This window comes from Calliphora vicina, chromosome 4, assembly GCF_958450345.1.
Source record: "Calliphora vicina chromosome 4, idCalVici1.1, whole genome shotgun sequence".
NCBI lineage: Eukaryota > Metazoa > Arthropoda > Insecta > Diptera > Calliphoridae > Calliphora > Calliphora vicina.
Window position 1 is genome coordinate 104,533,929 of NC_088783.1, and position 21,156 is coordinate 104,555,084.

Consider the following 21,156-nt stretch of genomic DNA (forward strand, 5'->3'; position numbering starts at 1 on the left):
CGAAATTATTTGACCCGGTAGGTTGGTTAGGTCCAGTTTTAGTAGTAGCAAAAATGCTAATGCAAAAAGTTTGGCAGGATCAGATAGATTGGGATGAGGATATAAAAATGTCAACACAAACCGAATGGGAGAAATTTGTGGCTTCGTATCATGAAGTCAATTGTATACAAATTCCTCGATGGGTCCATTATGAACCAGAATCCTCAGTAGAGCTTCATGTTTTTTCTGATGCCTCGGAAAAGGCATATGCGGGGGTAATATATATTCGGGTGGAAACACCTAGAGGAGAAATTTTCACACATTTGCTAACATGCAAGACGAAAGTGGCCCCTATTAAATCGGTTACTTTACCTCGTCTTGAACTTTGTGGTGCTGTATTAGCGGCAGACCTTTTGAAGGCCGTGTTATGTGAAATTGACATTCCATTGCACCAGGTTTATTGTTGGACTGATTCTACGATCGTCCTTTCCTGGTTAAGAAAAGACCCCTGTTCTTGGGCAACCTTTGTTGCAAATCGAGTTTGCAAGATACAAGAAATTGTAGGCAAACATAATTGGCATCATGTCAGATCTGAGGAAAATCCAGCGGATTTAGGAAGTAGAGGAGTTACACCTTCTCTTTTAGCTCAGAGCTCTCTTTGGTGGAATGGTCCACATTGGCTTCGGGACAAAAAGTCTACTTGGAATCTGAAAAATTTATCCATGCTTGATACCGATCTTGAGGTTCGAAATGTAAAATCTCATTTCTCTTTTTTTACGAATTACGAGGACGTTTTGGAGAGATTTTCGTCGCTTGATCGTGCTATCCGAGTTTTATCCTACGTTTTCAGATTTTTCCATAGAACTCATTCGCTTTATAGGAACCGATATTCGTATGACACCATAACGCTGTCTGAAAATGAAGTGAGACATGTGAAACTACGTTTGGCCATTGTGGCCCAAAAAGGTAATTTCGCGGAGGAATACAAGTGTCTATTAGAAAAAAGACCACTTTCTTCTAAAAGTTCACTTTTACCTCTAAATCCGTTTCTTGACAATGAGGGTGTCATGAGACTTAATGGTCGATTGGCTAGGTCGCCTTCATTGGTTTATACGGAACGGCATCCTATTTTATTGCCATATTCATGTCGCTTCACGCTCCTTTTAGCAGAATTTATTCACAAGATTTCCATTCACGGTGGAAATCAACTAATGCTAAGGATAATACGAATCGAATATTGGATTCCTCGTTTAAAGACACTTGTTAGAACAATTGTTAATCGCTGTAAGCGATGCGTGTTGGATCGTAAACGCGCTTGCACTCAACTAATGGCTGCCTTACCCCCAGAACGGACGAACTTGGATCGACCGTTTACAACAACAGGAGTTGATTTCGCTGGTCCCTTCGACATGAAAAATTTGAACGGTAGGTCGTGTCAGATCTTAAAGGCCTATGTCTGTATTTTTGTATGTTTCGCCACCAAAGCCGTACACTTAGAAGTAACTTCAGATTTATCAACAGATAAATTTTTAGCGGCATTTAATCGATTTATTTCGAGACGCGGTTGTCCACGTACGATCTTTTCGGATAACGGGACGAATTTTGTAGGTGCTTCTCGAGAGTTGGAGAGAGAATTTAAAACCTTTTTATTGGAAAGTAGGGCTAGGATGTGTTCGACGTTTGGCATCAACGGCCTTTCATGGCGTTTTATTCCTGCTGGTGCTCCCCATATGGGAGGTTTGTGGGAAGCGGGAGTTCGAAGTTTCAAACTGCACTTTCGTAAAGATGCACATTCCGGTAAATATACCTTTGAGGAACTTTCTACTGTCCTCGCTAGAATTGAGGCATGTCTAAATTCTCGACCATTATGCCCTATGAATGATAATCCTAATGAGATAGTGGCTCTTACACCAGGTCATTTCTTAATAGGGTCGCCTATACTAGCTCCACCTGAACCGTCAATTTATGACTCGCCGCTTAGTCTTCTAAATCGTTATAGGAAAGTTAAAGCACTGACTCATCACTTTTGTCGTAGATGGAAAGAAGAGTACTTGTCAGGTCTTCACAAACGATATAAGTGGAAATATCCAGAAAGAGATATAGCAGACGGTGACTTAGTTGTCATACGAAATGAGCAATTGTCACCCACTTCTTGGAAAATGGGAAGAGTCGTTAGGACTTATCCAGGAAGCGATAATCACGTACGCGTCGCGGACATACGTACAGAAAACGGGATAATAAAGCGACCAATTACAAAACTGGTTGTTTTAACCAGTGAAACTGTTTAAAAATTGTTTTGTTAACCTTCATTGTTTCCTAGTATAATGGATCCTCTTACTCACTTGTCGGAAGAAGCTTTGCTTGAGGATTACGATGAGACAATGGAGGTGGACTCAGCTGCGACGACTACTACTACAGGTTCTACCAGCCAGTCTGAAGTTGTCGCTGTCATCGAGAGCTCAACAGCCATCGTGGTCACTGACCAAGAGGTCCCTTTGACCTCACCTGAAAATTCCTCTGCCCCTGCAGTGGTACCGGCTCCTGACGCCAACCTAACTACAAATCCTGACCCAGTATCAGGTGCCGTGGAAGCCTCTGGTTCGAATCCGGTCGAGAATTCGCGAAACCTTGCTAAAAATTGTCGCATTTGTGATCGCAAGCATCAATTGTCTTCGTGTCGAAAATTCATAAATATGACTTGTGAAAAGAGAATTAGGATGGTGCTACTACACCATTATTGCTCTCGTTGTTTTTCCGCAAATCATATTTCTCGCGATTGCTCAAGTCAAGGATGTTGTAAAACATGTAAAGGAAAACATCATTCGATGTTACACTATGACAATAACGTCGCGGCGAAACAAATGAAATCCAAAAAACGCTCGCGAACTAGCGATCCTCGACCTGCTGTCTCGAATGAACTTCCGTCAATGCCATTGTTTCACCCCGTGTCATTTTCTCCAACGGCTACTGTTTTGCTGCTCATTTCGGACAAGAGCATTCGGGTACGGGCAGTTTTAGACCTTTGCTGTAGCATGAGCTATATTTGCTCAAGTTTAGTGGCAAACCTAAAGCTGCCCGTCTCCACCGTTAATGAAGAAAAATTTTGCAAAGTCAATATATGTTCTCTTTATGAGGCATCGCGACAAATTTCATTGACGGTAAAGGTAAAAACAATACATGGCATAAAAACTCCTGTAGAAACGGTTTCGGACACTATAAAAGATCATTTTGAGGGTATGCAATTGGCAGATCCGAGTTTTAATATGTCCGGAAAAGTCGCGCTCGTAATTGGTCCTGAGGTAGCACCGCAAATTATGAGAGGTAAAATCTATTCGAACCCGGGACTTCCTATGGCTCAATACACCATCTTTGGTTGGGTCATTTCTGGCCAAGCCCCTCGTTAAGGGCCCAGTTCATGGTCTGATTCAAAACCATACTCTCTTGAGTGCAGTATGTAGTCTGTGTCAAACTACATCCCATAGACCTTGTTCTATGGGAACCTTTTTATTTATATATACATATATACCAGCTGGTCTGGCCTGGTCGTATGACCAACTTGTTATTTGAAAAAATAAATGAATTGAAAAAAAAAAAAAAATATGATTTAAGTTTACATTTTTTATTATTATTACCTATTTAATTTAAGATTTGTTGCAACGTTCTTTGTTGTTGCAAGGTGGCCGGCAATGTTTAAGTTAGTTTTTTTTGTATGTGTATACTCCCTTTTGTTCACCCTTGGGTGGGGATATTTTTTTCTAAATTGTAACGAGTAAAACCGTTAACGGTACTTTTCTTAAGCATTGTTCGCCACTTTGTTTTGCATATAATATTCTAATCGTAGCTTGATCGCTAAGACTTCTACAACGTATTCTCAAACATAAAGGTAATATAATAAAGAAAATAATTTTTTAATATAAACAAAATAAAAACACAGTTTTATTTCTTTTTTATTTCACGCACAAACAATTATTAATTATGAAATATTTTGTTTTTGTTTTTTACTCTCCATTTAACTATAAATAAAAATCGACTGAATTTTTTTTATAATTTTACAATATACCATTATTTTTTTTCGTTTTTAAAAAATAAATTTTGGTGTATCTATTATTTTGAGCAGATGTGTATGTATATAGATCATCATTTTTACTGCAATTCAAGTTGAAATCAAGTGTTATCCAAACCTTGAATTATAGTCAATTACAGTTGTATTACACTTTATTTCAATAGCATTCTCCAGTAAAAAGGAAACATAAATTCAAGCCATATGTTCATTGATTGAAAAATAATTAATTTTTTAAATATTTTTCAAGTTTAAAACATAATTACATTTGCACTCAACTCTAATTCCAACAAAATGTTCAAGTGCTTGAAATTTTGGGGCTTTGGTGCTTATTGGGTGAGAATATAAATTGAATTAAACATTTTGCATTTAATAACATGCAAAAGATTTGAATTGAAGAAAAATTTAATCATTCAATACATTTTTGATGTTATTTTGTAATGAATTCAATACATTTAAAGTACAAAGGAAATAAGCCTATGAAGAAATTAACAATGAATGCATTAACGGAATGATTAAGAGTTAATTCTTTCTTGGAATTAAGAATTAATTCTTTCGAACCATTGATTGGACTGCAACAATCGATAGTCATTTTCTGCAAGACCTGAAGGATCTATCTAGGGTGGATATTAGGAATATAGATTCCTTCATTCGGTCATCGAGTTGGTTCGGCATCGAATCACACGGACATTAACATGATCATTTATGCTATCACAAAGGGATCAATCCATGCACCCAAGTGAGCTGGTATAACTGGACTGCCTTTATAACCTAACCTAGCTGAAATATAAACACAAATTTGAATAATATTTGCAATTATGCTGATTGATTATATATTTATTTGTATCTATGCCTCTGCAAAAAATAGGTTTACATATTTAATAATTCCATACCATTGGTATGAGTAATGTTTTTATAAATATGAATTTGCATTATTTGCAAATATTTTGAGAAAACGAATTGATCTGGACACGATGTGTATTTTTATTTTAGCTGTTTTTTTTTTCTTGCAAAATAGATTTTATTTTTATTTACTTATTTAATTTATTTTTTAGAATGTCTGTATGCCATTTTCTAAACCTAAACATATAAATGGTCAATTAGCAATTATGAAATATTTTCTCACTTCTTGGTGTAGTTTTGACGTAGCTGGCAAAGCTATTAAAATAAATATTGTATACACAAGCAAATATTTGGAAATTACGTTATCAAGAGTTAAAACAAAAATATCATGTGCATTTTTTAGGGTCAAGGACAAATTATAAACAAAAACTTATTTTCTTTTAACAATTGATATTGAAAAACAAATAAATAATAAATTTCCTCTCTTCTGCTTGCAGTGGCACCGACAATGTGGTGGGCATCAATTGCTGTATACGTTGCGATGAATCGGTGGCTTTTATAATGCCCTATTTGGCACACGATCGTTTTCATGACTTTTACAATAAAATGGATGTGGCCGAAGTACAATTTTATATGAAAAATCTCTTAATAGCTTTGCGTCATGTCCATCGCTTCAATGTTATACATCGTGACGTTAAACCCAGTAATTTTTTATACAATCGCCGCAAGCGACAATTTCTATTGGTTGATTTTGGTCTGGCCCAACAGGTGACCGCATCACAGGTCAGTTTGTCCAACAATAATAGCAACCTCACGGGAAAATTAGAAAGCCTCGCATTGCTGGCACCACCTACTAATGCAACCGCCGCAGTGGGCGTAGGCGAAGGCAAGAGGATACGTGAACACGATGATATGAATTCTAAAAAATCTCTGGAAGTGGCTGTTGCTGTAACTGGTGCTGGCGAGGTAGTTAGTGGTACAGCAAAACGTTTACGCTGTACATTACCCCCACAAGAACAACAAACGCCAGCGGCCGTGTCATCTGGTCCAACAACACGTGCCGCCAATGCCGCTAATACTGGTACTTTATCACATACACCTTTTAAAATGCCTTTAAAACAAATTAATGAGATTCCTAACACTCTACCCATAGGATCAAAAGGAGCTGTGGCCAGTGGAGGTAGTAATGCAAGTGTACACGAACGTAAATCTGCTGTTGGAGCTGCAGTTCACACCATGAGTAGTCGTTTACAGCAGAAATTAAGAGCTCAAGGTGGCGCTGAAACGGTACATCACAGCAGCACACGTACATCATCTGCAGGTGGCGGCAAAAATACACCTCCCATTACACAGGCTGCTATTGCCAGCAATAATAATAACAACAACAACAACAATAATAGTATGGATGCTAAATACAATACAAATCGTAATTTATCGACCTCAAATAGTCCCAAGTGTTATTGCTATGGCAATGCCCAAGTTTGTAATATTTGTCTGGTGAAAAAGGAGATTCATGCCTCGCGCGCTGGCACGCCTGGCTATCGGCCTCCCGAGGTGTTACTCAAATACCCCGATCAAACAACAGCCGTTGATGTGTGGGCGGCAGGAGTAATATTTCTTTCTGTACTCTCCTCCGTTTATCCATTCTTTAAGGCTCCCAATGATTATGTGGCCTTAGCAGAAATGATAACAATATTTGGTGATAAAACCATACGTAAAACCGCCCATGTACTCGATCGTTTGGTAACCTTATCGCAAAAGACCAAACCTCTGGACTTGCGTAAACTGTGTGTGCGTTTCCGTAATCGTGTGAAATTCAGTTCGCCCGAATTGTTAAAGAAATATCGAAGACCCGATGGTACCTGTGAAGTTTGCAAGAATTGTGATCAATTTTTTTTCAATTGTCTGTGCATGGAGTCACCTTTTGTAACAGAATCTCAAGATGACGATGATATCTTTCCCTCCAGTGCCTATGACTTACTCTACCGTTTGCTGGAGGTTAATCCTCACAACCGCATAACGGCCGATGAAGCGTTGCAGCATCCATTCTTTCTGGAATGTCATAACAACAACAATAACATAACTACCTCAAATCCTGTGACACCTTCTGCTTCCGCCCTGGCGACAACTGTGCCTCTAAATACTCCCTCAATAAGTTTGGCCGCCGCGGGTGATTCTGCTAAGAAAACTCGCAATTAACCAACACAACATTTGCAGTGATTTATTGAAACATTTCTTTGTATTTTTGGTTTTAATTAATTTTCTATTTAGTTTTTTTTTTTTGCTTTTGCCAAAGCCTAATTTTAATTTATTATATTTTCTATTGAGATTTTGTTATTAGTTTTTTAATTTTGCCTCGTATATATATATTGTAAATCCTGCTTTTATTTATTTACTATTTGTATATCCTTAAAAAACATGTAAACAAATTTCCTTTGTAACCATTAACTATATATTTAAATAATTATTTTGTATGATAAACACAAAATGTATCCCTTGTTGAATATGCTAAAGAAAATTTTTTGTAAATATATTTTTAGATATTTTATATATACACATTAAATTAAAAAATAATATAGTGTTTATATTTAAAAATTAAAAAAAGAATTGAATTTCTTACTTTTTAGCAAACGAGATTTTTGTTAGGTAGGTAAGAATAGAAAAGAATTTTGCTTTTAGAATCGATTGCTTTGTTTGTTTACTTGTTAGTTTTTGCTATTTTTAAATAATATTGGTAAATGAACAGACTATTTGAAAATGTTAAACAGAAAGTGGTTTAAATGAAGTCGATTAAATTTTAAATGAATTTTTAAGCCAAATTGTATGATAACGAAATGTTTAACAGGCCTGATTAATTAATTAATTAAAAACTTTGTAATTACTCATACTAATTATACAAATTTAGGCCCTAATTTTGTAAATCACTTCACAAAGTGATATTTATATGGAAAGCAAAAACAAAATTTTAAAAATTTGTTTTTGTTTTATATACAAATTCTTAACAGAACAAACGCACCAAAATTCAAACGTTGATTTGCCTTTCATAATTTGAAAATTTTGTATATAAAACAAAAACAAAATTTTAAAATTTTTGAAATTTTGTTTTTGCTTTCCATATAAATATCACTTTGGTGACGTGATTTACAAAATTAGGGCCTTAGTTTTTTTCGGATTTAAATTATAATTTTTTTAATTAAGGACATATACTTTAAGAAAATTATATTTGTAACCACCCTTTTAGAATGGTGTCAAAATTGAATACCTCGGATTAGGTAAACTTGTGCAAATATGGACAGATTTTAATGAATGAGTCTTTGTAATAAAGCAAGTGGAAAGGTTAAGAAATTCCAGCTTATTTTACTAAGTTATATCTTATAGTGTAAAAGATATTTAAATTTTTTAAATTTTCGTTTTTCACCATGACTTTATTTTGATTTTTCCAAATAGATGTCCAAATATTTTTCTAAAAATATCCTCTTATTTCTAATAAATACGGAAATAACGCGTGACAACGTTTTTGCCAATATCTTAATTCGCCTAGTCGTGAAAAATAATCAATGTAAAAAATTTTAAATGAGTTTGAAGAATGGGTACATTTTTACATAAATGGAGCTTGTTTTTAATATTTCTCAAAAATAACTAATGCTTTCTTCATAAATAACTAATAAGAAATTTTTAAATCGATATAGACATAATCAACTTACATCAATATATCGAGTATAGCCCTATTTTGCATCAAAAATTCTTAAACTTAATGTTACCATGCAGATGTTTACAGCAACTCAACGCTTTTATTCAATAGCTCTGTTCAATAACTAATGGCGTTTTCTTTTCTGGCATAAATGATGCCTTTATTCTGCCTTTTGCCCTTTTTTGTGTTCTTTTCTGAAAAAAATGTTATTTTGTAAACGTATAACGTGTTCTTTTCATATAATGTTGCCCTAAAAAACCAAAAATATGGTACATGTTTCACCCTCAATTTAATCAAAGGGTTAGAAGTGCAACACTGTTAAAACAGCTGTTCTTGTTATTGTTTTTGAAAAAAACAAACAATATTTTTTTGAAGTTCGTTTGTGTTAAATAGTTTTTATATTAATTAAAAGTGTTAAAATGGAAGCAAAAAATATTGCTTTAGAATATTTGTTGGAGTCGTCATCATCATCTGATGAAGATGATGAAATGTATGCACTACTATTGGAACGAAACTGTTTGCCGCGAGTTAAAAATTTTGTTGAAAATGTTATTCATCAATATTCCGAAACTGATGTAAGCAAGTATAATCCCAATATTGGCTTTTATATATATTATTACCTTTTGTTTCTTCTCAGTTTAAGAAAAATTTGCGACTTAGCCGAGAAAGCGCACAGTACCTAATGGAAAGGTATTCTACCTGGTATTTGGTAAGGACATATCAAGGTGGAAGAAAGCAAACAAGTGTAGAAACACAAATTCTTTCATTTTTGTGGTAAATTATTTAAAATTTAAAAAAAAATTAAATAAAAAAAACCATTTTCCAGGTTTAGTGGCAACAAAACTACCTTTAGGGAAGTGGCGAATGTATTTGACATGTCATTGTCAAATCTTCACAGTTCTTTCCAAAAAGTTTTAAAATTCTTATTGGATGAAGTAGCCCCTGAAGCTATAAAATTTCCACAAACTAACTTGGAAAAAGAAGTTATTGCCAATGAATTTAAAAAGGTATGACAGACAGTAAATATTACTTTTTATGTAAACATATTTTTATAATTTTTTTTTTCAGATATCTGGTTTTCCGAATATTTTAGGGTGTATTGATGGAAGCTACATTTCTGTAAGAACTCCGAAACATAAAATTCGTTCCACATACGCAAATAGACATGATACAGTATCAATAACTCTGCAGGGCATCTGTGATTCGAAACTTCGGTTTCTAGACGTATATACTGGGGTTCCCAGTAAAATACACGACTCTAGAATACTGAAACTTTCTTTTATAGGTAAAGAATTGCCAAATTTATGTGCACCAAAGTACCATTTATTGGGTGATTCAGCTTACTCGCTAAGAGAATATCTTTTAACACCGTTCCGTGATTACGGCAACTTAAGTGATTCGGAAAAAAACTATAATTTAAAATTTTGTCGGGTACGTGTTAAAATTGAAAATGCCTTCGGAGTCCTTAAAAGTCGGTTTCGACAATTGTTGCGGCTTGATTTCCATAATGTTGAAACCATGGCACAATTTGTAATTGCAACTTGCGTTCTCCATAACATTTGCATTGATAAAAACGATTTTTTGTATGAAGAAATAACTAGCGATGAAATACATATTAATTCCGAGCATTACGATGATGACAGACGTGATAATTTGTTAACACAGTTAGGACAAATAAAAAGAAATGAAATAAAAGATCTTTTATATAATTCAACAACATAAAAAAACTATTTATTTTTTATTCTATAAAAGGGTACACTGAGTGTAGGACAACAAAAAAGTATTAATTATAATTTGTACTGTTAAAAATTAATCGCATCTGAAAAAATGTTTTTTACTTCAATTATTTATTTTTCTCCCAATAATTTTTGGAGTAAGGCCATTTTTTCTTGGTGTCGTCTTTCTCTAGCTTCCTCTCTTTTCTCTGCAATTTCTGTTAAAGTATCTTGGATTGTCTTTTTTTTCACCTTTGTCTCTTCAGTTTTTTCAATTCCTTTCTTTTCCACCTTTACACACATTTGGCTACTTATTTGGACCTCCGGTTCGATGGAGTCATCCATTAAAGATATTTTATTTAATTCTTCTTCAAAATCAATGCTTTTCCTTTTCGAACCAGATGTTTTATTATTTTCTACTGCCACTTTTTTTCTTTTTAACACAGTTTTGTAACGTTCCTCGCATTGTTTGGGAGTTTTTTCTGAAATTTTTGACGCAATTTCTATCCACATGTCTTTTTTTGTTTTAAATTTCTTCATGGGACCTATATCAGCCATGTAATTTGCATAAAAGTCCAAGAGCTGTCTAGTCTCTCCATCTGTCCACACTAAAAACATAATTTTATAATTTTGGAAATTTCTGAAATATAAATGGAAATTTCTGAAATTGAATTGGAATTTTCTGAAATATAAATGGAAATTTCTGAAATTCAATTGGAAATTTCTGAAATACAATTAGAAACTTCTGAAATACAATTGGAAATGGTGTAGTACTAGTTAGCAGCTTATATTTTCTATAAAATTTAAGAAAATGTGAGTATTTATATATTTTAAAAGGAATAAAATAAGAAAATTTGTGTATAAAACAATTGTTACTGGAAAAGCGTTCATTTACATTTTACTATTTTTGAGAATTTAAGAGAGTAATTTTGTAAATTTTGATTTTATTCTCTCGTTGCAAGTATTTACTGGGAAAGTAAATGAACAGACCTAATAATGTTATAATGTTCCACAGCTATGTTCATAATATCCACAGATATGTTAATAATGTCCACATATATGTATGTATGTTAACTGCTGCTTGAAGTCTCTAGAAATAGAAATTTTGAGAAACATGATGCAACTTGAAGCCGTTGGAACAAATCAAGATCCGCGTAACAGTTTATATTTTCATAATTTTTTTTCTGTTAATATTCACATTTTCTGTATTGCCGGCCTTCGGCCGGGTGAAGGGACTTTTAACTCTGGGGTGTATCGAACACCGGCTTCGCTAAAATCACTTTTTCTGTATATCAAAATTTTCTGAAGTACTGTCATATAAAATCAAAAAGGAATTTTTGGTTCACAATATTAATAAACTGTACCATATTATATATCATATTAAAGGTATTGTGAAGCACTATTCAATGATACCCATAACGATCAGTTTGTTTTCCGAATATATGAGAAATGTACTATTATATGTATTGACTTTAAATTCATATAACTCTTAAACTAAGAGAGAGCAGGGAAAAATATTAACGTTTTTGTGCTTATAATTATGAGAGCTATCAACACGAAAGAAATTATAAAAATGCAAGCTGTTTCGCTGATCTTGATTTATACCAAGCCGTTATATTTGAATTCAAATACAATTTCGTAACAATCAGGCCTGTCACAAATTTTATAAATATAATAGTGAAAAATATCGATATCGAGTAAAATTTGTCGTAATTTTCTTATGTGAGATTATGACATTTGATATTGAGCAAGGAATTTATTTAGTAGATTTAAAAAAACAAGTAAGAGAGCTTTATTCGGCTGTGTCGAATCTTATATACCCTTCACCAAATTACACTTCAAAATAAAAATTTTAAATATTTATATTTTTTCATTTTTTGGAAAAAATGTTTTTTTAATTTTTTTTTTAAATTTTATAATTTTTTTCTTAAATTTTAAATTTTTTTAGGTCGTTGCAAAGGTCTTTAAAATATCTATCATTAGATATCCAAATTGTCTATATTAATGACTTATTAATCCAGATATAGGTCATAAATCGAGGTTGTCGTGGTTTTTTCCTTATATCTCAGCCATTTGAGGACCGATTTTCTCGATTTTAAATAGCAACCGAGCCGGAAGAATTCCGGAGATATTCACCATTATCGTGGTTGGCGTAAACTTCATACGCCTACGACAGTTTCGTACTAGATTAAAGAAACAGTCGTAGGCGTAAGACGTTAACGCCAACCACGATAAGGGTGATTGATGTATGAATGTAAGTTATTTGGGGGCTTCGGAAAGTTGATTTCAACAGACAGACGGACATTGCTTAATCGACTCCGCTATCTATAAGGAACCTGAATATATATACTTTATAGGCTGGGAAAATTTTGTGGAAATTACAAACAGAATGACAAACTTATACAGTATTGGCCATAACTAAAGCACCCCCTCAATAATTTTTTTCAAAACATATTATTTTTAATAAAAATACTTTTTTGAATTCTGATTTGTATATATTTTATTAACTTATATTGTTAATGTTCATATAACATTCATTTTGTAAAAGATAATTTTATGAACAATTAATTTAAAATGATAAAACATATAAAAATACAAAACGCAACGGACAAAACAAAAGCACCCCCTTATAAGATGTTTAAAAATTTTACTACGTTACTGTATATTTGCATTGTGAATTGATGGGACTGACAACGAATGGTTTTAAAAATTCCAGAAGATAAAAATAAAGGAAAGCGTAGTGTGTATAATTTAAGTTTTATACAGTTTATTGTAATAAAAACAATGCCATGGAAAAAGTACTCCAGTGAATTTAAAATTAAATTTATTGAAGACTGGAAGACGGGTTTATCACGACATGAATTGAGTAAATAATTTGCAATTAACAGATTAGATTTTTTCAGGCTCATTTCAAAGTTTTTGCAGACTGGTCGCATATCAACGGTGCATTCTGGAGGACGTCCGCGAAAAAAACACAATATTATGATTCCTTGATCAAAAGAGCAATTCAAAAATATCCTATAGCATAATCTAGTCAAGTATGAACAAGTTTAAGATTATGCGTTAGCGAAAGAACAATTCGTTGAAGAGTTGTAGAAGTCGGATTATTCAGTTGACGACCAGCAAAAAAACAAAAAGACAGTACTGTTCACTGATTAATCCAAATACAACTTAAAAAGTTCCGATGGAATAAGGCGTGTACGCAGACCAAAAGGAGAAAGACTGAATCCTAAGTATTGCAAAGGAACAACTAAACATGGAGGAGGCAATGTAATGGTCTGGGGTGTCTTTTCTGGTCAAGGAATTGGGCCAATTCATAAAATTAATGGGAGTATGGATCATTTCATGTACCGTGATATAATGAAAGATGTAATGTTACCTTATGCCAGTGAAGATATTCCACTTAAAGGGAGCTTCCAACAGGATAAAGATCCTAAGCACACCTCCAAAATTTGTAAGACATGGCTACAGAGCAATAAAATTCAAGTTATTCATTGGACTCCTCAATCTCCTAATATCAATCCTATTGAGAACTTGAGGGATATTGTTAATATGAAAATAAAACGTGAAAATTGCCGAAATAAGGATCGGAAATTTTCACGATTTATTTCAAGCCTTTAAAATAGCCTGGGAAGGAATATTGCAAGACAAGATAAAAAACTTAATATTTTCTATGCCTAAGTGATGTGCTTGTGTCATCCAATGCAAAAGATTTGCAACAAAACAGTAATTAAAAATAGTGTTATATTATATCCATCAAGGGGTGCTTTAGTTTTGTCCGTTTAATTTTCTGCCTTAAAATATTTTTTGATTTCATGTTACCACTTATGGAAAGATTAACTTTAAAAGTATTTGTTTATCAATAATAAACATATTAACAAATGAAAATAATACATAATCGAAATTTAAAACTTTGTTTTTATAAAAGAAAATATAATATGAAAAAAATTCACTGAGGGGGTGCTTTAGTTATGGCCGATACTGTATATACTCTTCTCACGAATGTGAAGGGTATAATTTTTGCTGGTACAGTGCAGTTTAAATATGAAAATGGAAACACTAATCTAAATGTGAGCTCCAGCATTAAATAATTCGGATGGCTAATTTTTTGAACCAAAATATGTACGGCAAAACTGTTTCCAAAAACATATTTACTGGATCAAAGTCAACAGCTGCATCTTCTCCTTGAATTTTTTTAGGCTTATGCCTTCTCTTTTCTGCCAACGATGGAACCAACCAGAAGTCGGATTAAAATCATCTTTCATATCGACAGCTAATTGTTTTGCCTCTTCTAATATCATGTTGTATTAACCCCAACTATGATTTTTAATAACTAAAAGAAATTATCAAAAAAATTATGAAAAAAAAATTTAAATCCTTTTCTTATTATTTTTGTATAAGTTTAAAAGTTTCCATAGTTTTACCAATGTCAAGAAGTATAACCACAATCTATAAATGTGTTTTTGTTAAACATGAATTCTTAAAAACTGGTATAAGGTCATGTTTTTGAAAACTGAAATTAAGGAATATAAATTACAAAAAAGTTTCCATTGTATTGTCACTTGCTGTATTTAAATGACAAAACAGTGATTATAGCTAATAAATAAAAATTCCATTAGTTACTTTAACAATAAAAATATTTATTTTAATGTGAAACTAAAAAAAAAAAGAAAATGTTAAATCTTAGAACTAAATTTCATTCATCTTCCATTATGATTCCATTTTTTGAGCCTTTTTTGGTTTTGGGGTTTCTGTTTCTTCAACTACCTCAACCTTTATACGTTTGCCTGCCTTAACCTCCTCCTTCGAGGGCTGTGTTTCCATGGTACGTTTTTTGGCTTTCTGATAGCTGCCACGACCAGCGGCACGTTCGGACTCTTCAATTGTGTAGGGTTCTAGTTCCAGAGCCTTTAGACGGCGTTTGTGTACTTTGCTTCGGAAATGTGTCTGCATGGCTCTATCATCAATAAAGTATTTAGCACAATGTACACAATAGAATTGTGCAAAACCAGGTTTTTCCAAATCCACCGCTTGGTTGATTAACTGGGCCGATTGGGTGCGTAAGTCTTGATCGATCAAATCCATATCGCGAGTACGATTGCGTACACGCATACGTCTCTGAAGATGTGTATCACCGTAGTGCATCTTCTTGCGTTTTTGTACCATACCCATATTGAAGCTGTTTTGTGTTTTAACTACTTTATTAAATAAAAATCTAATTCAGGGTATTCTTCACAACACGTGTTTTTGTTGTAGGATTTGTTTTTAAACTGCGTAGCACAAAGAAAACGTATTTTTTCTATGTCAAAAACGTTGTCTTCTAGTTTATTTAGCACCTGAAATATTTTTAAAGAATTAATTATTTTTAAATAAATTAGAAATTAGTTTTTCATTACTTTTATGCAAAATTATCAGTATTTTTTTTCTACGTTGCTTTTATTTACAAAAACTTTAGATTTGTGACGACTTAAGAGAACAAACTGACAGCTGAAAGAGATAGAATTTATAAAAAACTACGTTTTGTTGCAGCCTTGTATAAATACAAGTGATGCTAAACATCGCTTTTAAAAACGCTACTTTAATGGTTGTGATTACTTATTAATAAAAATAACACTGCATTTATCTACATATTGCTTGAGTGTTTACACATGCAAGTAAAATTTGTAAATGTTAACAAAAGCCACAAATATAAGGAGATTACAGCGAATAAAATAAATAAACCTTTAAATATTTTGAAGTGCACTTGTGGCTTGAAACCAAATTTAATTATTCTTATTAATTACAATAAAGTGTTACCACTAACATTTCCTGTATGTGTAAACGCTAGATAACACTGCTATCTTTAAAATTTTGTTCTACCTGTGTTGTTTTTGAAAAATAGATTATTTTTGATGTTTGAAAAACATGTTTTTGTTTTTATTATGTGTTTACAGTCAGTAATGTTTGCTTAAGTGGTGCTTTAAATTTAGAAAATTTTTAATTTTAACAGTAATAGATTTATTGAATTGTGATTTATCAAAGTAAATCATAAAGAAGATCAACAGACATATACCGTGTGGTTTGAATACTTAGGACTTCCTCCTTTAAGAATATTTCAAGAAAAATATGTTTCAATAAAGCAACTGTTAAAGGATATAATAAGCTTTACCAAAATTGCTTTGAAATTTCGAATTTTTTAACTTTCGAGAGACATGGTGTAGTCTAATAGACTGATTACGAAATAAAACTGACAACTGAAAAGCACTCAGTTGTCCGTCAGTCACTTAAAAGCAATTAAAACACGACAGGGCCTGAACGAAGAGACCTAGAAAATATAGTTATTGCTAAAGCATGTATCCAATGAAGAAAATAGGTTTAACCGGTAAAAAGTTTTAGATCAAAATATATGAAAAACTTTATTGGTATTTTGTTCATGATAATATTTAAATGCATAAATTTCAAGGGGAAAATTACCAACGATAAAAGTCGGTAATAAAATTATTTCGTTCGGTCAAAGCCCGTCTATTGAGAGAAGATTTGTTAAACGAATCCCCTTTTCAACATAACCCGGAGTTAAAATCCTTTAACAATGGCAAATTCCAGCTATTCAGAAACTATTTCGGCACCGACCTTTGATAATTTAATTTTAATTTTTTAATTTTTATTTCATTTATTTGTAATACAAAACCTAAAAAGGCCAAAATAATTATATTACATAGCAAATATTGCCTGATAACATACAATATAAAATCTATAAATACCATATGTATACAAAAATCCATAACTATCATAAATTACATACATATGTAAATTATTTAGATTATTATTTTTTTTTTCTTTTTCATTTATAATATTTAATTTTATTTGGCTCCCCAGCCGTAGAAAAGTTTAAAACATTGATAATAATATTAAAATTGGTCCATTTTTCAATTCAATTTCCATCGGATGTTTAATATTGAAACAAAATTTGACATGAAGAAAGTTTTCGAAAAACATATATCTTATTCAAGGCATCTTATATGATACCAACACATTTGAGGTCGAATAATTATTTTAGGAGATATATGCAATGTTGGCTACCGTTAAGTAAGTCCCTAGTCGACCTATATCTTCATATTGGAAGTTTGTTGATACTCCACTAGTTTATATGTAGAGTTATAAATGGTATATCCAAATTATCACACACGCGCCAGAATAAGACGCAATTTTGTCGAAGGCCAAAAAACGAAAATGAGTCTGATGATAATGACAATGATGCGCTAGTTGTTAACCCTAGGTCTCCACGTAGCAATATTTATTGCTGCAATTGTCAAATTTGATTGCGTCAATAAAATTCGCGAATGTAGACCGCAAATTGCCATATGTAGCAATCCATTGCGCAATGATTGCTCTACTGATTGCCTGAGCAATTATTGCTAAGCAATAAGCTGTCAGTTCAGTTGTCATTAATGTAAAATTTCATCTTTCTATGATTCGGTGCGATTAATTCATACATATTTACTTTATTTAAGATTCAAAAGAAAAAAAACAATGAAATTAGTGAAAAAAATCAATCAACGCAAAATAAACCACTGTTTTTCATAGAACATCTCTCGTTTAAAATTGTTTATTTGTGACGAACGTTTTCTCCACCTAAAGCAATCAGCAATCACTCTGCTGTTGTTCTGCCGACGTTATTGTTTGAGCTTAGCAATGAAAATTGCTACGTGGAGACCTAGGGTAATCAACCCAGACCTAATTTGTGACTCATATTAAGTTATGAATATACAATTTTTTGATTTTCTATAACCAAATTTTCGCAATCATTTCATTTTCTAAGTCAATAAACATAGTTTCTCCCAGATTTTGGAATTTTTTGAACCACTAAAAGATATTAAAACGCACTATAAATCACGAAGCCAAAATATTAAAATATGTATTTTATTGAAATATGGTTTCATAGTCACACATTATGTACATGTGGAGAAATGTCATAACACACATGCAACACATACCGTGTGACCCCACCATTAACCCTTTCGCATCGGTAGCTAATTAATTCAAACTGTTTACAAAGGCGGAGTCAGTCAAACAGCTTAAAACTTTTTTTTTCGCTTTTTGGTTCTAACAATTGTCAAAGCTTGTTTTTATATTTAAATATCTACATATTCTAAGCTTATTAACAAAATATTTATTTTTTACATAAATAAGTAAAGCTCTCACTATTCAATTATCTACACTATATTAAGTTTTAATACTTATTAGTTTAATTTTTGTTTTTTGAAATTTGTTAAGACCAATTGTTGTTTTTGTAGAAGTGCCACCACCTTGTATGAATTCGCCTTGCTGTTTACGATGCTAAATGAGTCTCTAGTTCAAGGCGTATTAACAAGGTGAGTGCGTCCCGGCAACAAATACAACAATGCAAAAACAACAGGCAATTTGTTTTTGTTAAAATGTACGGTAAATGTCAAAATCAAGGCGAATTAAAATATTACTATGTTATTTACAATAACAAATGTAAACATAAACAAAGTTTGACATATAGCAAGGTATATTAATTATAAGGTAGTGTTATCAGACCAGCTGATCGTTTTTTGCTACTATGTTCATTTTTCGCCGTAGTGCATTATAAATGTCAAACTTTGTTTACATTTTGTAAATGTCAAACTTTGTTTTGCTGTTAAATTCGTTTATGTTTTAAAACCCATAATACACGAAATTAGTTTTATTTTTAAAAACATCAAATTAAATTACAAACAGATTCAAATTTATAAACATTTTTTGTTTAACAAAAATTCGCTTTGGTTTATTTGTGAGCTGTTTTTGACATTTTTCCCTGCCACCAATTCGCCTTCAAATGCAGGCAGAATGTCAAACTACATATAAAAAAAATATAACCAATTCGCTCGGTATTCTGAATTCGCCGACGACACTACCTTACCCCCTGTCTATACTTGACAAATATTTATTATAACAATTAATGACGTTTGTTGTCAAGACAAAGTTGTCTGTGCAAAAGCACTAACAATTTTGTCATAACGAAGCAATAATACTAATAAATGGAGACTATACTGGATAATTTTTTATCAAGACAACGATTTTGACGTTTATCATGATAAAAATTTATCAGGTATAGACAGGGGGTTATAATTAATATACCAAGGCGTATTAAACAAGGTGACAGCAGTGGCGAATTGAAATAAATACAGGCGAATTCACTTATTTTTTATATATAGAGTTTGACATACGGACGTACGGGCGAATATTTTTTATATATGTAGTTTGACATTTGTGCGAGCTATTTCTATAATCAGCTGTGCTGCCGATGGCACCTTATTAAATGCACCTTGTAATATACCTTGACATATAGTGTACATAAAACCACAGCGAATTAAGAAACAGCTGATTTTATGCACTCACCTTGTTAATACGCCTTGCTCTAGTTGACAACACTATTCTTTTTTTTTTATTTTATAAGAGTATTTTATGTGTTACTACTTTTTTAAGAGAGTTTAATTTTTTCTACTACCTTTTATTTGCAACTCTCTCTTTTTAAACAGGCTATTGTGAATGATTAATACATTTGAAATATTGACAAAAAACATATGATTGTCAATTTTTTTTAACATATGTCATTCTTAAACAAAATCTGCGCGTAAGAAGTCGTGTTTACGGGAAAAAAAATCGTTGGATGTATTTTATAATAAAAGAAAAATGATTAAATATTAATAAAATATAATAAATAAAAGCATTATAATTGTGTATAAGTGTTGTGGAACAGCATTAACTAGCTAATACATTAATAAAGTTATTAGAAAACCAAACAGGTTGGCTGTGTGCTAAAAAAGAAGTGAGCGAGTTGTTAAATAAGAAGTAAGAGAGCGAAGAAAAAAAAACAAAAATATATATGTGTATGAATAGAATCTGTGTTATAATTGAATGAAACATTCCTATAGCTTTTGCATAAATTAATTGCTTAACAAAATAAAGTTTAATATTAAACAACATTTACATATCAGTGTAACTAAGGGTCACATTTCACTAAAAGGGTACCAACCAAATCTTTGCTGCATTACGGTAAGTGTGATTGACTTTTCTTGGAAATTTTGCTAAATTAACAAAAAAATAAATAAATAAAAAAGAAACTGCAAGGGGTTAAAAATCATTAATAGTCTTATCACTACTTATTATTTTCATATTTTTTATTATATTTTGTTGTTCTCATTATTGTTGTTATTTTAAGGCTTATCAAACTTAACCAACAACAGCAATAATCATTACGAGAATTTTATTTGTTTAAGTTGTTTGCTTTTTTGTGTTTATCACAGTAACTGCCTTTAAATAAACGTATTAAAAATACAAATATAAAAATTCTTTGTGTATAGTTTTATTTTTAAATTTTTATTTTCGATTTATTTTCAATTTCTGTTCATTTTTGCCGCAAACACAAAACGCATTGCCTCATATACATAAGACCATTCCCCAATTGTCTGTCTCCCCTTGTGATGTAACTTCACATTTAGTTGCTTAAATAGAGACACAGTGAAAAAACAAAAAGCATGAAAAAGAAACGTTCAATGAAAAATTGCATTTAATATTATCGGTTGTTGCTATAAGCAACAAAATATTTGTCCGTCTGTTTGTCTATCCAATGTTTAAGTAAGATTAAATAAGTGTTTGTCTGGTCTTTTTTTAAAAAAAATAAGCTTCTCTTCTGGTTTTCCCATTACTTAGAGAAAGGCATTTGTTCAAGTATTAAATCTGTGATTTCTTTTGCAATTTTTATTACTTTTCCAGTGTTTCTGATATGATGTTTGTTTCGTCTTAGTTTTTTGCATTCATTGCTGATTGTAACAGGTTGTTGTCGTCGTTGTTTTCATAGTCGTTTGGGTCCATTCAATGATTCT

At 32.1% G+C, this 21,156-nt stretch overlaps 4 protein-coding genes across 7 annotated transcripts in view; 3 read left to right on the forward strand and 1 right to left on the reverse strand.

Moving 5' to 3' along the window:
- The window catches only part of Cdc7 (Cdc7 kinase), a 31,833-nt gene extending 24,344 nt beyond the window's left edge, over positions 1-7,489 (forward strand). For 2 of the 3 annotated variants that reach the window (XM_065507424.1, XM_065507426.1), the window contains one exon: positions 5,380-7,489. In XM_065507424.1, coding sequence (XP_065363496.1) covers positions 5,380-7,081 — 1,702 coding nt within the window. In that variant the 3' untranslated portion in view covers positions 7,082-7,489. The remainder of the gene's footprint in view (positions 1-5,379) is intronic. The other variant, XM_065507425.1, reaches the window with a different exon arrangement.
- Positions 7,490-9,038: 1,549 nt separating this feature from the next.
- LOC135958637 (putative nuclease HARBI1) lies at positions 9,039-10,295 on the forward strand. The gene is made up of 4 exons (XM_065509529.1): positions 9,039-9,148; positions 9,211-9,347; positions 9,400-9,580; positions 9,642-10,295. The coding sequence occupies exons 1-4, from the start codon at positions 9,062-9,064 to the stop codon at positions 10,293-10,295; spliced, it is 1,059 nt and encodes a 352-aa protein (XP_065365601.1). The 5' UTR covers positions 9,039-9,061.
- Positions 10,296-14,907: 4,612 nt separating this feature from the next.
- LOC135956766 (zinc finger protein 593 homolog) lies at positions 14,908-15,822 on the reverse strand. Its single transcript, XM_065507338.1, has 2 exons — positions 15,685-15,822; positions 14,908-15,624 (listed from the first exon to the last, which is right to left on the reverse strand). Exon 2 carries the CDS (start codon positions 15,458-15,460, stop codon positions 14,999-15,001), a length of 462 nt encoding a protein of 153 aa, XP_065363410.1. The 5' UTR covers positions 15,461-15,624; positions 15,685-15,822; the 3' UTR covers positions 14,908-14,998.
- Positions 15,823-19,897: 4,075 nt separating this feature from the next.
- Ctr1A (Copper transporter 1A) overlaps positions 19,898-21,156 on the forward strand; it is a 71,738-nt gene continuing 70,479 nt past the window's right edge. For both annotated transcript variants that reach the window (XM_065507184.1, XM_065507185.1), the window contains exon 1: positions 19,898-20,326. The gene's annotated coding sequence lies outside the window, so the exon portion shown is untranslated. The remainder of the gene's footprint in view (positions 20,327-21,156) is intronic.